At 37.0% G+C, this 15,638-nt stretch overlaps 1 protein-coding gene across 5 annotated transcripts in view; it reads right to left on the reverse strand.

Moving 5' to 3' along the window:
* Window positions 1-494: 494 nt before the first annotated feature.
* Window positions 495-15,638, reverse strand: part of LOC138700295 (pancreatic lipase-related protein 2-like) — a 97,336-nt gene continuing 82,192 nt past the window's right edge. For 3 of the 5 annotated variants that reach the window (XM_069826809.1, XM_069826810.1, XM_069826808.1), the window contains exons 6-8: window positions 10,803-10,988; window positions 8,278-8,443; window positions 500-994 (exon numbers count right to left, since the gene is read on the reverse strand). In XM_069826809.1, the coding sequence (XP_069682910.1) occupies window positions 925-994; window positions 8,278-8,443; window positions 10,803-10,988 (422 nt within the window). In that variant the 3' untranslated portion in view covers window positions 500-924. Of the gene's footprint in view, window positions 995-8,277; window positions 8,444-10,802; window positions 10,989-15,638 lie in introns of all 5 variants that reach the window. The other 2 variants (XM_069826807.1, XM_069826811.1) reach the window with 2 other exon arrangements.

Consider the following 15,638-nt stretch of genomic DNA (forward strand, 5'->3'; position numbering starts at 1 on the left):
ATATTGTTTAATATTAAGATTTATTGAAAATCATCTGTCAATTGACGTTGATTACTGAGATTCGGATAATAAGTGGAATGCAACTGTTTTAATAATAAAAATGAAACAGAATCAACAAAGCCTTCTTGACTAGTAACATTGCCATCGTGTATACGTGTAGATCGAGAACTTCTCGACGAGAAGGCATTGATCACTACTGCCATCTAGCATGCATCTAGCGTAATATTTGTAATGTTGAGATGGTACAATAATACATTTGAAGACAGTTGTATTTTCGTAAGTCAATTAATATTTTATTGTATTAGAGTACTTCGTTACTTCTAATCTTTATATACTTTCTTCTAATCGTGTAATAGTCAATTGAATCCCACTCGAGTTTTGATTTTCTCTAGATAAATCAAAACGTCTAGTGAGATTACTGTTGATAAAACAGTTCTTTGTTCTAGGAAAGGAAATTTTCAGTGGTTTTCATAAAACAACCATAGTTTATTTATTTATTTATTTATTTATTTATTTATTTATTTAACTAGCTAACTAGCTAATGAGTACCTGCATTTACACATGTATTTCTATGAGGCAACTTAAGTTATAAATACTTCAACTGTCCCAAGTTTCTAGAACACCTTAAGAAATGGCATGGTTAACTTCGTGCTTGAAGTGTTAACAACACCCGTGCCAGATAGTTTTTTGTTTTTACTGAAAATTTATGTTTTTCCAAAAAAAAAAAACCTTCAATTGTTAATCTAACAAGTGTTGAGATAAAATTTTTTGTATATGTTTAGCTTGATGTGAACTAGAAACTCCATGTCTGATATGGAAATGAGTAACAATAGCTTTGGGGGAATTTATAGTAGTAGCAATTAGGGTAGTATTTTCTAGTAGTACGGAGAGAGTAGCTTCATGTTAGCCGTTGGCAGTGTGTCGTTATCCTCTATTCTTTCCCATTGCATAAGGAGGCTTATCGTGAGTGTCTACCTTGTATATACCTCTTGCACTGTAAGGAAGATGGAAATTGATTAGTTTAACAGCAAGTTGAAGAATATTGTAAAGTATAGTAACAGCAAGATATTAAATATGGGACAAAACAAAGATTTTCATATATTAATACTATAAAACCTCTTTAATCCGGACTAATTGGGGATAAGTTGACCGGTTTAACGAAAGTCCGGATTAGCTGAAATAACCTAAAATACAGTAGAAAGTGGATTAAAACTCCATTTATAGCAACATGACACGTTTATTATGGTGTATTTAAAGGGCATAGGCCTAAATACACTATAAAGTACAGTAAAATGTAAAGCAATAGACCTACATACAATGCAGTACATACGTGATACCCATATTTTTTTCTATATATTTTAATTACTTTAATTCAAACTTTATGGACTTTCTTTATTTTTAATACTATGTGAAACTTGGACTCTCACTTTGAGAGAGGAATAGAGGTTAAGGGTGCAAATCTAGTCTTTCAGGTAAAGTTCCCTGTACAGCAGATTTCAATAATTTCAAGGGAAAATTGTTCCGGGGCCGGGTATCGATCCCGGGACCTCTGGTTGAACGTACCAGCGCTCTACCAACTGAGCTACCCGGGAACCATAATTCCAAGTCACACAGAGATTGTGTGCACTCGATGTGGGTCTCTGGCGTTTCGTCTGCCCACGCGAGTTGTGTGGATATAAAGGGAAAAGTTGAGACGGTGTCGGGTGGAGTTCCCGGGTAGCTCAGTTGGTAGAGCGCTGGTACGTTCAACCAGAGGTCCCGGGATCGATACCCGGCCCCGGAACAATTTTTCCCTTGAAATTATTCAGAGGTTAAGGGTATTTGAGAATAAGGTGCTTAGGAAAATATTTGGGGCTAAGAGGGATGAAGTTACAGAATAATGGAGAAAGTTACACAAACACAGAACTGCACGCATCGTATTCTTCACCTGACATAATTAGGAACATTAAATCCAGACATTTGAGATGGAGAGAGCATGTAGCACGTATGGGCGAATCCAGAAATGCATATAGTGTTATTTGGGAGGCCGGAGGGAAAAAGGCCTTTGGGGATGCCGAGATGTAGATGGGAGGATAATATTAAAATGGATTTGAGGGAGGTGGGATATGATTGTAGAGACTAGATTAATCTTGCTCAGGATAGGAACCGATGGCGAGCTTATGTGAGGGCGGCAATGAACCTCCGGGTTCCTTATAAGCCATAAGTAAGTAAGTACAGGTGTACTACTGGGTGTTCAGCTCAAAATGTGTCATGGCTCGCTGTATGTCGTCATGTGGCTATCCGATGAGCCTAGAGAATTCAATTTTCCTACACTTCCGCAAAGGCGTATTACCTAAATGCGAGAGAAGTTGCCTAGCAAGCACGGCGTTCATTCTGAAGATTAGCTACTTACCGATACGTACGGTAACGCCAGTAGTGGCAAGAATGTGAACTGTTTGGAAGCACGTACTGAAGTGAGTTTTTTTTTTCTTACTGTCGGGATATGAGGGAGAGGATTAAGACGATTACTTACGTATTTGTTGACATTAACTTCGACGGTCAATATGGACACAGGGCATTTGATTTGTGTTGTGGAATGTTACTGTACGCAACCGATGATAACAAATACCCTGCGTACGACTTGCCGGCGCAAAACACAGTTCGAAAGAGGTTATGGTAGCACACAGACCGTACAGACCGCCATCTGTTGCTACGACGTTCAAGTTATAGCGTACACGTTCTCAAGTTCAGATTGAAGAACGCCTTAAATAATAGGCAACTTCTCTAACATATAAGCTGAAACTCGCTTCAAATCGGTGACCCAACAACAGTGACGTCATGACACACTTTGAAAGGAACACCCAGTATTGTAATTATTGCAATTCCGTAGTTCTAAAGTATAAAATTAAGTCTTAAAACAAGGTTCTTTAATTTTTCAAAACTCATAGTTTTTTTGCCTATCCGGATTAAGCGAAGTCCGGCTCATTGGGGTCCGGATTAACGAGGTTTTACTGTATATCGATATTGAACATATTCGATTCAGTCGCATGTGCATGTACTCCTCGTTTAATCTATCAATGAAAGTGTAGATTATAATGCACAGGAAATTGATCTTTTGCATGCATGAAAGATTGTACTCGTCTTTCAAATAAATGTTAATGAATATTTTTCTACCTATAGGTTAGTGCTATTTTGCGTAACAGTATCAGGCGAAACGTACGACCGCTCACCGCCCGACAACAGATTTTCTTAGGTAGAGGTTGGAGTGAAGCCAGTCTGTGTAGGAACTCTCTGTACATGGTCATTTGGCATACCCAGCATTGAAAAGATCACAGGAAGTCAAATCTTGGCGAACGTGCTGACTATTACATTGGTCCTCCTTTACCAATCCCTCTTCATTAAAATGTTTCGTTAAGGTTTGTTCGAATATCCCAAGCAAAATGCGATGGAGCAGCATCCAAGAAATTACATAGAGTTCACCTGGAGAGATCAGATCCTGCACAGTACCGTCTTGTTGATTTGCTTGGATTACATAAGAAAGTAGGCTAAAGGAATTAAGCTTTTAAGGAATCGACCTCGTCGCTTTGTAATTGTCAGCAACTGAGCCGGTTTCATCATACTAAATTCTAATGCAGTAAATGGTTAATCTAGATGGTGAATCACTGTTGAAATAGGCTTAATATTTTTTACGAATCATTGAAACTCCTCCGTCCGTGCCACAATCTTTCGTCTTTTGCCCCAAGATGAATCTCGTTGCTATTTTTATAAGAGATGAAAACAAATTCATTATAACCATGGAAATACCATGACCTACCTCATTTTGAAGAAATGGAAACATGTTGCCCTCAAGGTCCGGTGTTCAATCACATAAACATAAACTGAATCACTATCCATATAAGTGTTAACAATTTTTAGAGATTCTGTACATACAGGATGTAAACGATATAAACTGCCAATAGCTCATAAATTACTGAACAAATATATATATATACAAATTTTCTCTAGTTATTGTGATTTCCATAGAAAAAAAGTTTTCTGTGAGTTTAATGTTTTTGGAAATGATAATAGACCATCATTATACAGGGTGTTTCCGGGCTAGTGTTACAAACTTTCAGGGATGATGGGGAAGGGCACATGTATCAATTTGAGATAAGAAACCCTGGTCCGGAAATGACTCAGTCGAAAGTTATAAACAAAAATAGTTGTGTGGAAATGAAATAATTTTATTCCTCTGTACACCTTATTTATGTATATTTATGTGTACATCTTACACATACTGTATTCATCTGACGTTGTTTACGTTGTCTACTTACAATATTCCATTCAGTGCGCTGTCTGAGGGGTGGGGACAGGAAACTACAGTAAAGCAATGCAGATAGCGTAATGTGTAACGGTCCTTATATGCATGTCTGTAGACAGCAGTGTCCAGTCGATCAGTCCTAGTGAAATGGAGGAGTGCAGGAGAGCGGAATATGCAGACCTGATTTTCGAATACGGATGAGCCAATGGGAACAGTAGACACGCTCACAGATTGTATCGTGACAAGTACCCACGTAGGAGACATCCGGCCCATACCATCTTTCCACGACTGTTCCAAAGGTTAAGGGAAGGTGGGCAAGTGGTGCCAAATTACAATTCCATTTCCACACAACTATTTTTGCTTATAACTTTCGACTCAGTCATTTCCGGACCAGGGTTCTTTATCTCAAATTGATACATGTGCCCTTCCCCATCATCCCTGAAAGTTTGTAACACCATCCCGGGAACATTCTTTATACACTGTGTCCGTAAAGTCATGGTGCAATTTTGAACAGTCACACTAAAGCAATGAAACAAGATAGAAATATGAAACCTCAACAAATGGAAGAAAATCTCTCCAAGTTTGCATACCTGTTCAATGCAGTTCGATGTGGCTTCCATTGTTGGTCTACACACATCTGAAAGTTATTCTAATTCATCCCACACAGGACTAAGGGTATCAGGTGTTACAAAGTGATTAGTGTCTGTGATTGCTCTCTTTTAAATGATCAATAACCCCACAAGTAAAAGTCTAAAGGCGTCCACCCCTTCTATCCACCTCTGGGGAAATGCTGTATCCAGAAACTCGCGAACAATGTTGGTGTAGTGTGAAAGAGAACCGTCTTGTTGAGATATGACACTTTCGCCTTTATCTTGAATTTGTGGCACAGGATACCGTTGCAACATGTCAAGGTAGTTGTTTGATATCACAGTCTGCTCCATAAAGAAATATGGGCCTATAATTTTTTCATGCATGAGGGCACACCAGACATTCACCGTAGGAGTGTTGCGTTCATACTCAATGTAGGCACGAGGATTTTCAGAAGCCCATATCCTCACGTTATGGGGATGAACATGTCCACACACATGGAATGTGGCCTCATCACTAAACATAATCTTCTGTAAGAATTGTTCATCATTGTCCATCTCATCAAGCATCTGTACAGCAAAATCAAATCGTTTGCGTTTATCAGTTCGGCGGATAGCGTGTAACAAATGCAGTTTGTAACCTGTAAAGCGGAGACGTTTCTTGAAAACTTTCTGAACTGTAGTCTTCTTCTGGTAGATAGATTTCGAACACAGGTCCGCACAGATTTCTTGGGGCTCCTTAGGTAGCTATTCCGTATAGCTTCAACAGACTCGTCACTAAACGAAGACCTACCAGAACGTTTTTGGTTCAAAAAGCTGCCATTTCCTTCAACTGCTTATCCCACCGGTGAATGTTGTTTCTGTGACGGCTCTTCATTGTACACACCGTGGGACTGAAGCAGCCCTGGGACTGAAGCTGGATGGTCTATGACGAGTCCTTGGCATCAACTCCTTTGATCAGATTACCCCCCTTTGATTTGATTACCTGGTTGGGGTTTTCCGAAGTTTTCCCCAACCAAAAGGCAAATGTCGGGTAATGTTTTGGCGAATCCTCGGACCTTACCTCATCTCACTATATCTCGCCAAAATATTGTAAAAAATTGCACAAAATTGTAAAAATTGTAGAAAATTACTAAATTGTAAAACTATAAAAATTTGTAAAAATTATAATATTGTAAAATTTTGACTTGTTCCACATCTTAAAGCTTTATTGATCATGTAAGATCGATGGAATAAAATGAATGAATGAATGACTGTATTCACGACGAACATGCGTCACGGATTCAAATTTTGCAAGCTACAGGACGTATTGAACTTTTTATTGTCCATACCTGTGGAGTAACGGTCAGCGCGTCTGGCCGCGAAACCAGGTGGCCCGGGTTCGAATCCCGGTCGGGGCAAGTTACCTGGTTGAGGTTTTTTCCGGGGTTTTCCCTCAACCCAATACGAGCAAATGCTGGGTAACTTTCGGTGCTGGACCCCGGACTCATTTCACTGGCATTATCACCTTCATTTCATTCAGACGCTGAATAACCTAGATGTTGATACAACGTCGTAAAATAACCCAATAAAAATTGAACTTTTATTTGCACCGTCTACATCTTGACTAAATAGAGTGATTCACTTCATTGTTGTTTTATGTCATTACCTGGGCACGCACAAAATTGAAATTTATGCTTCGAAAACTCTTTGACCTACTTTTCAATGTGTCATAAGTTTCATCCTTTGGTTTGGTTTCGTTTCGTTTAGCCATTGTAAGTGTTCAAAACTGCAACATGACGTTACGGACACAATGTACTTCGGTCCGCCACGTATACATTGCAACTGTGGTGATATCCTTGTCCACCACTTTATACGAAGGACCCGAAGGCTTACACTGCAGTTCTGGTGAATGATTGGGTAGCCGAACGATCGTGCTCTTGTACTAGTACAGCACGCCGCACCGTGAACTTAATTCGGGCTATTATATGGATGATGATGATGATCATGATCATGATTTGTGAATTGATGATGGCGAAATGAGTCCGAAGTTCAGCGCCGAAAATTACTCGGCAATTCTGCTTCAATTGGTTGAGGGAAAACCCCGGAAAAATCCCTAACCAGGTAACTTGTCCCAACCAGGATTTGAAACCGGGCCCGCTCGTTTCATAACTAGACGTATTGACCATTACTCCACAGCGGTGGACCGATATCCTTGTTTACAAATCAGGGTAGAGCTGAGACGAGATGTAATGGCACCAACCTGCGCGAAGTTTTAAATTGCCGGCCAGCAGGGTAGAGGAGTGGGGGTTGTTTGGGTTACGGTTCTCAAGCTCAGAGCGGCAGGCATATCCGTTTCATCTCTTTCTAAAAACATTCGTTTTACCTTAGTATCACCATTTTCCTACTCAAGAGTCCGAAGGTACCTAATGGAATTACGTCCGCTATTCCATCTTTATATTCTTATTCTCCGTCCGAATCAGACGACTGATCTGTGCTGGGATCACATGTCCCTAAGTTTATGGAAATGTTCTCCGAAATGCTGTCCATCACGTGCTTACTTTCAATGCAATTGTTCTCTACTTTCTTCACATAATCATACACTGATATCCATTCTTGGAAGAAGCGATTGCAGAGTCGGCTTCTGCTTATGCGTAGCGTAGAAATTATAGATGAGTCTTCTTAGAATTTCCTCATAAAAACTGTCTACAGCTGCAACAATCTTCTTCTTCGGCTGTGATTTTTCCGGACTGGAGAAAGAATCTGCTGTTCCTGCCTCAAATGTTTCCCTTCTTTCCTGATTCTTGCCAAGGTTCGCTTTGAAATACCAGTGGCAGCCAGTACTCTTGCACACACGCTTTTCAATGGAATTGGTATTCCATTTACACCCTCTTCTGACAGGAATTTCCATACATTGTATGCTATTTCATGTCCTTGACTATGAACTACTCTATGATTTCACATCTTAGACAATGCCGTAATGAGGGCGCTCAGAAGGACAATGTTTTCAGTATTAGCAATAGCGGTAGTAGCAGAACGATCTGAACACTCGGAATGCTAGTAACCAACTAACCCAACACACCTCCAGTTGAGTGTGAGGTCGAGTTCAAGCAAACGAACTAAAATGCGTCCCTCGCTCTGGTGCCTTAACTTCTCGTCCGGGCTCTACTCAGTTCTCTCTCTATGGTGGTGGTGTTACCTTGCCTTGGACGGAAGTTCATTGGCAGTGACGTTCACATTTACTCGAACAGTAAATATTAGACTACTATCAATCCTAAAAACATAATATTTTAGAAATTAGAAACAAAAATAGAAGAAATGACAAAACTTTCACTACAAATCATGTTGAGTAGGTCGAGATGTACAGTCTGCATAATTCTGGAAATTTATATCATTTGCACCTTGTATATTTAAGGATGGATTTTGACATACCTCGAATTTGTGTATTCTCCCATAAGAATGCTGGAATTGGAAGAACATCTATCGGTAAAAATAGTAGCGTCGATTACGTCGGGACAGCGATATCCCCAGAATCCAATAGGCGTCGTAATGCTCTCTGCGTAGTATGAAACTGAACGGCCGTGACTACATAGGAAACCTGTTAAAAACACTTCATCAAAACTCGGTGTAAATACTAAACAATACACTTTTTTACACGATAGTGTGTTTTTTCGCCGTTACAACGAACGACCGCCATGATTTAAAGTTAATTCCACTGAATTCAGAGTTGCCAAAATAGTTAAGTACTCGTATGTTGAAAAGGGTACACGGGGAAAAACGAACAATGTCTCATTTCCAATAAGGGTGAGATAATGATCAATGTTTACCTTTGTGGCCTGACTCCAAGTTAGGCATATATGTTACCGTATATGACCAATGTCAACTGCCATTATACTAGAAGCGCACTCAGCTGAGTGGTAGATAGATAGATAGATAGATAGATAGATAGATAGATAGATAGATAGATAGATAGATAGATAGATAGATAGATAGATAGATAGATAGATAGATAGATAGATAGATAGATAGATAGATAGATAGATAGATAGATAGATAGATAGATAGATAGATAGATAGATAGATAGATAGATAGATAGATAGATAGATAGATAGATAGATAGATAGATAGATAGATAGATAGATAGATAGATAGATAGATAGATAGATAGATAGATAGATAGATAGATAGATAGATAGATAGATAGATAGATAGATAGATAGATAGATAGATAGATAGATAGATAGATAGATAGATAGATAGATAGATAGATAGATAGATAGATAGATAGATAGATAGATAGATAGATAGATAGATAGATAGATAGATAGATAGATAGATAGATAGATAGATAGATAGATAGATAGATAGATAGATAGATAGATAGATAGATAGATAGATAGATAGATAGATAGATAGATAGATAGATAGATAGATAGATAGATAGATAGATAGATAGATAGATAGATAGATAGATAGATAGATAGATAGATAGATAGATAGATAGACAGACAGACAGACAGAGAGACAGGCAGGCAGATAGATAGATAGATAGATAGATAGATAGATAGATATACAGACAGAGAGACAGGCAGGCAGATAGATAGATAGATAGATAGATAGATAGATAGATAGATAGATAGATAGATAGATAGATAGATAGATAGATAGATAGATATACAGACATACAAACAGACAGACAGGCAGGCAGATAGAGAGACAGATAGATATACAGATAGATAGATAGATAGATAGATAGATAGATAGATAGATAGATAGATAGATAGATAGATAGATAAGTGCATTTATTGATGCATAATAAATTATACAAACTCATGTACACAAGATCCTTCGCACGAGCCCGTACTGCCATTCGTGCTATAGCTATGCATAGTTTGAAACTTCAAAACGAAAATAATACCTACTAATAATGAAATAATAAAACAACAGTTACTATTATTACTACCGTTATCATTAATTATCACAATTACAACTAATCTAACTTCAAACCAAATTTCACAAAAATAATAAGAATTAAATAAATGTAAGATATGAAAAGAGAGAGAGAGAGAAAAAAAATTGTGAATCATATATGTATATATATATATATATATATATATATAATAAACAATTCAATTTCTTATTGAGACTGCACGAAATAATCCAACTAATAAAAGTAAGGTAATGCATAAAAAAACATACACACGCGATAAAATACAAATAGGAAAAAAAAGATGCAATAAATACAAAAAGAACATTATCCCCTAATTACTTCATCATTACAACACTAATTAATAACTCTTTCCCCTATTTCCTCGGCCAGTTCCACCCTCAACTGTCGAACTTTTGCCATACATTTTCCCACACTGTCACAAAATTTAACGTAATTTAACATATTGTATGTTGCCAAGTACCCCCTGCTAGATGTAATGAAGGACTCTGGCAGGAATCTTTTCCTCAGAGCTTCTGTGGCTTCACACTCCGATAAAATATGGTGTGATGTCTCGCCTTTACCTCAACGAGAACATATTCTTCGTTGACGGTTTTAAGTGCCCTCCAGGCTCCTAGACGAAACCAGATTAAACCCAGTCTACCTTCTCTGCTAGCTCCATAGAGATATAATTCGGCCCCCCAATTTGTTTTGATCATCGATTGGATCTCCAGAGCAATCTTATCCCTACATTCCCCTTCTGTTATTTGCCTGTCTATATCGTTCAGGCGTTTCTTGACTTTCCGCGAGTGACTTGAAGGAGGAGGGTTCGGTCCGGTGCTGTGGATTGAATTCGGCGTAGCTCAATGGTCAGAGCGCTTAATACGTAGAACCAAGGACCCGGGTTCGATCCCCGGCGCCGGAGCGAATTTTTCTCCTCAAATATTAATTGTCAATATTACAGATATTATTCTGTAGGACAAATTAATAAATCTATAATATTTTTAAATTCTGTATGAACATACTTACCTGGCTTAGGGCAGCTTGGTTGCTTGAAACCATTGTTCACGTAGAAGTCCACGTGACCGGTGCTCCGTACCTTTCCAAGGGTACCAATTTGAGTATGTATTATGTCTACGAAGTCCGCGTCTCCTTTATCCAATATGTCTGGTTTCTTTGAAAGATCTTGCAGAGGAGGAAGCGCGGGTTCAAGACCTAAATATAAGCAAAATAAAAAATATAATTGTAACTAAGTCTAGAATTCAGTTACAAATTTGTTCCCCTTGATACTGCCTCATCTATACTAATAATAAATCTGTAGCCGAAATTGTTCTGGTAATTTTCGATTTTCCAAAAATAATTGGTCCTAACATATATAATTAACTACCCTGAAACAGAAAATCGCTTTTTTGAAATTTTTGTCTGTCTGTCTGTCTGTATGTTTGTTACCTTTCCACGCGATAATCACTGAACGGATTTCGATGACAATTGGAGTATAAATTATGTTCGTTGTAACTTAGATTTTAGGGTATATGGCATTCAAAATACATTATTTAAAAGGGGGTTATAAGGGGGCCTGAATTAAATAAATCGAAATATCTCGCTTATTATTGATTTTTGTGAAAAATGTTACATAACAAATGTTTCTTTGAAAATAATGTGCGATAAGTTTTATTCCTTGAAAAATTTTGATAGGACTGATATTTAATGAGATAAATGAGTTTTAAAATGAAATAACTGCCATCTAAGGCCGTATAATGAAATAAGAAACAAATGACTTCGTCTATAAGGGGCCTTGGACAGCAACAATCGAAAGCTATGAAAGATAGCCTACAGAGAATGTTTTCTGTTTGTATGAAGTAATATCGGAAGCTAAATTAACCGATTTGTATAATTAATTATTATTTCACCATTGGAAACTGTAGTTTGTCTAGATGGACATAATGCTATAATGTTATTACAGTAACTTCTGATATAATATAATATAATATAATATAATATAATATAATATAGTATAGTATAGTATGGTATGGTATGGTATAGTATAGTATAGTATAGTATAGTATAGTATAGTATAGTATAGTATAGTATAAAATAAAATAAAATAAAATAAAATAAAATAAAATAAAATAATGTAATATAATATAATATAATATTATATAATGTACTGTAATGTAATATAATATAATATAATATAATATAATATAATATAATATAATATAATATAATATAATATAATATAATATAATATATGTAATGTAATATAATGTATGTAATGTAATATAATATATGTAATGTAATATAATATAATATATGTAATGTAATATAATATAATATATGTAATGTAATATTATATAATATATGTAATGTAATATTATATAATATATGTAATGTAATATTATATAATATGATTTAAGTTATTTGAAGGGTTCAGAACCATAGTGGGCCAAACGCCATTTACTGAATACGTAGAAAACAAGGGTTAAAATTAAGTTATTACCATAATTCAATGGAAACCTATAACAAGTAAAATAAAGTATACACATTAAATGTAAATGATGTCCATATTCATTAAACTATGGTTGCATGTAATAAAATTTAGAAACATGTTAAAGGATTGTCATTGCACCAATGAGTGGTCTCTGGACCAAAATGATCGCATTTTAATTATTTGGATGCAATTTAAATTAAGTAACATATTAAACGATTTATCCTTCTATGAAACACGAATGTTCCCTGGATCAAACGTCCTATTTTAATTATGTAATTACTTTATATTTATTTCTAACGGGTGCAGCGGAGCGCACGGGTACGGCTAGCTTATCTAAAAATACTCTTAGTTGATCGATCATAAATATGTCGCGGAATTCTGTAATTCTCACTCATAACGTGCTGGCGACATGTGATATCGGTCTCACCTTTTGATAGCCCATTTTTCCTTTTAGGTCTTCTAAAGCTTTCTGTCTTGTATGTCCATTCAGCATTTCTTTACCAAAACTTTCGCTATGCCTATTTGTAAAATGTCTTCTGATATTAAAATGTAATGCATAACAAAGTAATATCGGGTCATCATTCTGTTTTTACTAACATTTCTAATATTAACCTGGCTATACCTTTGGATTAACGGATGAGAATCACAAACACTATGTTACCCCCTTCCACGACCGGAGTTTGACGATACTAGAGTGAGATACAAACAAATCACTTTACTAGGTATAGGAGGGAAGAAAAGTAGTGCATCCATTTACGTAAACTAGGAACAATTACGATTTTCAGTTTGATAATTTTCATTAAGTTTTTATTTACTCAAAATACAGTACAGTATTAACAATAAGTGTTTTTACTCACTAATTGAACTATCCAAGGGGACATATTCTTTAGTCAATGTATAATATACTGTCTACAGCACATTAGCATACAATATGGAGAGTGAATTTAAATTGAAAAATAACCATTATCTGGATATTTAAACAAATTGTTGAAAATGATGGCCGTTCATTTCTGTACGGACTTCAGTTCTTTTTTGTGCATATTATCGAAAACGTTTTTAAGCATATCTTCTGAAATGGAATGTATTGTTTCTGGAATGTAATTCTTTAATTCTTATATTGTTGTAGGATGTTAACAAACACGACTATTTTACAGTAACCCCAACAGAAATAATGCAAAACATCAGTCATGGGTTGCCATAATCCTGTGCCTCTTGAAATAATAATTCTGTACTTTATAACAGAGTATCTTACTTACGTATTGTAATCACTTCACTTCAGCCCGATTCGCACAGATAAATTTACTCAGATTGCTGTCTACTGTCCGTCGAAGTAGTTATGTCGCAGGGTCGTAGAAGGGGGGGATCACGTGACAGTTACGTAACGAGGTCCTGTTATTGAAATTATTTTAAACAGTTGTATAATAATATTACGTAGACGTCCAATTCCTGACAGCAAATGTTTTCAGAAAAGAGCTAAGACAGCCCAGCCACTAGCCTTTAGAGAGGGGCCAATAGAAACGGATGTTGGAAAGAGGGAAGTGACGTAACCAAACGGATACAGTACCTGTGCGAATATATGATTCAATAATGAATGCACTTTATTCACTGGAAAATACGACCATATTTCTGGAACGTACTATACACACTAGTGTATAGTCTTTATTATGCGACCTTGGGTGGAAGTTCGCTAGCAGAAGGGGTAGGAGTGAAGTACATTCAAAAACTCAGGTACAATAAAAATTGAAGGAAAAATAAAATGATGTCCCTATATAAGACATAGCTTTACCTTCCTTCTTGACAAAAACGTACTTTTTCCCAGTCGTCAATAAAAGGGAAACGATCTCGGAACGATCTGATCGGATTTTAGTGTTTCACTCATAACGAGCCGCCACTTACTGCAGACTCGAACGAACTCACGTCTTGCAAGAACCGCGTACAGACACTACAACTAGAACAGAGTTCGTTCTACTTGACTGAGGTTGTGTTGACACTTTGAGAGCACGAGTTGCCCACTCATGTATGCACGGGACATTTTCGTAGGTACATTTCCTAGCAGAAGTGTACCAGTCAAACTTTCCATTTAGCATACTTACATACTTACTTATTTACTGGCTTTTAAGGAACCCGGAGGTTCATTGCCGCCCTCACATAAGCCCGCCATTGATCCCTATCCTGAGCAAGATTAATCCAGTCTCTACCATCACATCCCACCTCCCTCAAATCCATTTTAATATTATCTTCCCATCTACGTCTCGGCCTCCCCAAAGGTCTTTTTCCTGCCGGCCTCCCAACTAACACTTTATATGCATTTCTGGATTCGCCCATACGTGCTACATGCCCTGCCCATCTCAAACGCTTGGATTTAATGTTCCTAATTATGTCAGGTGAAGAATACAATGCGTGCAGTTCTGTGTTGTGTAACTTTCTCCATTCTCCTGTAACTCCATCCCTCTTAGCCCCAAATATTTTCCTAAGAACCTTATTCTCAACACCCGTAATCTCTGTTCTTCTCTCAAAGTGAGAGTCCAAGTTTCACAACCATACAGAACAACCGGTAATATAACTGTTTTATAAATTCTAACTTTCAGATTTTTTGACAGCAGACTAAATGACAAAAGCTTCTCACCCGAATAATAACAGGGATTTCCCATATTTATTCTGCTTTTAATTTCCTCCCGAGTGTCATTTATATTTTTTACTGTTCCTTCAAGATATTTGAATTTTTCCACCTCTTCGAAGGATAAATCTCCAATTTTTATATTTCCATTTCGTACAATATTCTGATCACGAGACATAATCATATATTTTGTCTTTTCGGGATTTACTCCCAAACCTATCGCTTTACTTGCTTCAAGTAAAATTTCCGTGTTTACCCTAATTGTTTGTGGATTTCCGCCTAACACATTCACGTCATGCGTATAGACAAGAAGCTGATGTAACCCGTTCAATTCCAAACCCTCTGTGTTATCCTGGACTTTCCATTTATCATTCAATGTGAAAATAGCGCAGGGCAGGTTCCTGGTCAATGTGAAGTGAAACAGAACACCGTCAATCCGTACGCCAGCGGTGGTCGCCGATATTCATCAGAGGTTCACAATTAGTCCGAAGAAATCAATACGAAGTCAGCAAGCTAACGTAATCCGTATGTCCTGTCACCGTGTCCTACTGTATCTCAACCTGAATCCGTATAGTGTAACGTTTGTCCAAGATTTGAAGGAAACGGACAAATACATGAGTGGGCAACTCCTGCTGTCAATGTGTCAACACAATCTCAGTGCAGGTAGAACGGACTAAGTGAAAAACAATATAATTACCAGATCATTTCCCTTTAGTTACGAGTAAAAAGAGTATTTCTTTATTGAGAAGAGAAGTAA

Source organism: Periplaneta americana, chromosome 5 (assembly GCF_040183065.1).
Source record: "Periplaneta americana isolate PAMFEO1 chromosome 5, P.americana_PAMFEO1_priV1, whole genome shotgun sequence".
NCBI lineage: Eukaryota > Metazoa > Arthropoda > Insecta > Blattodea > Blattidae > Periplaneta > Periplaneta americana.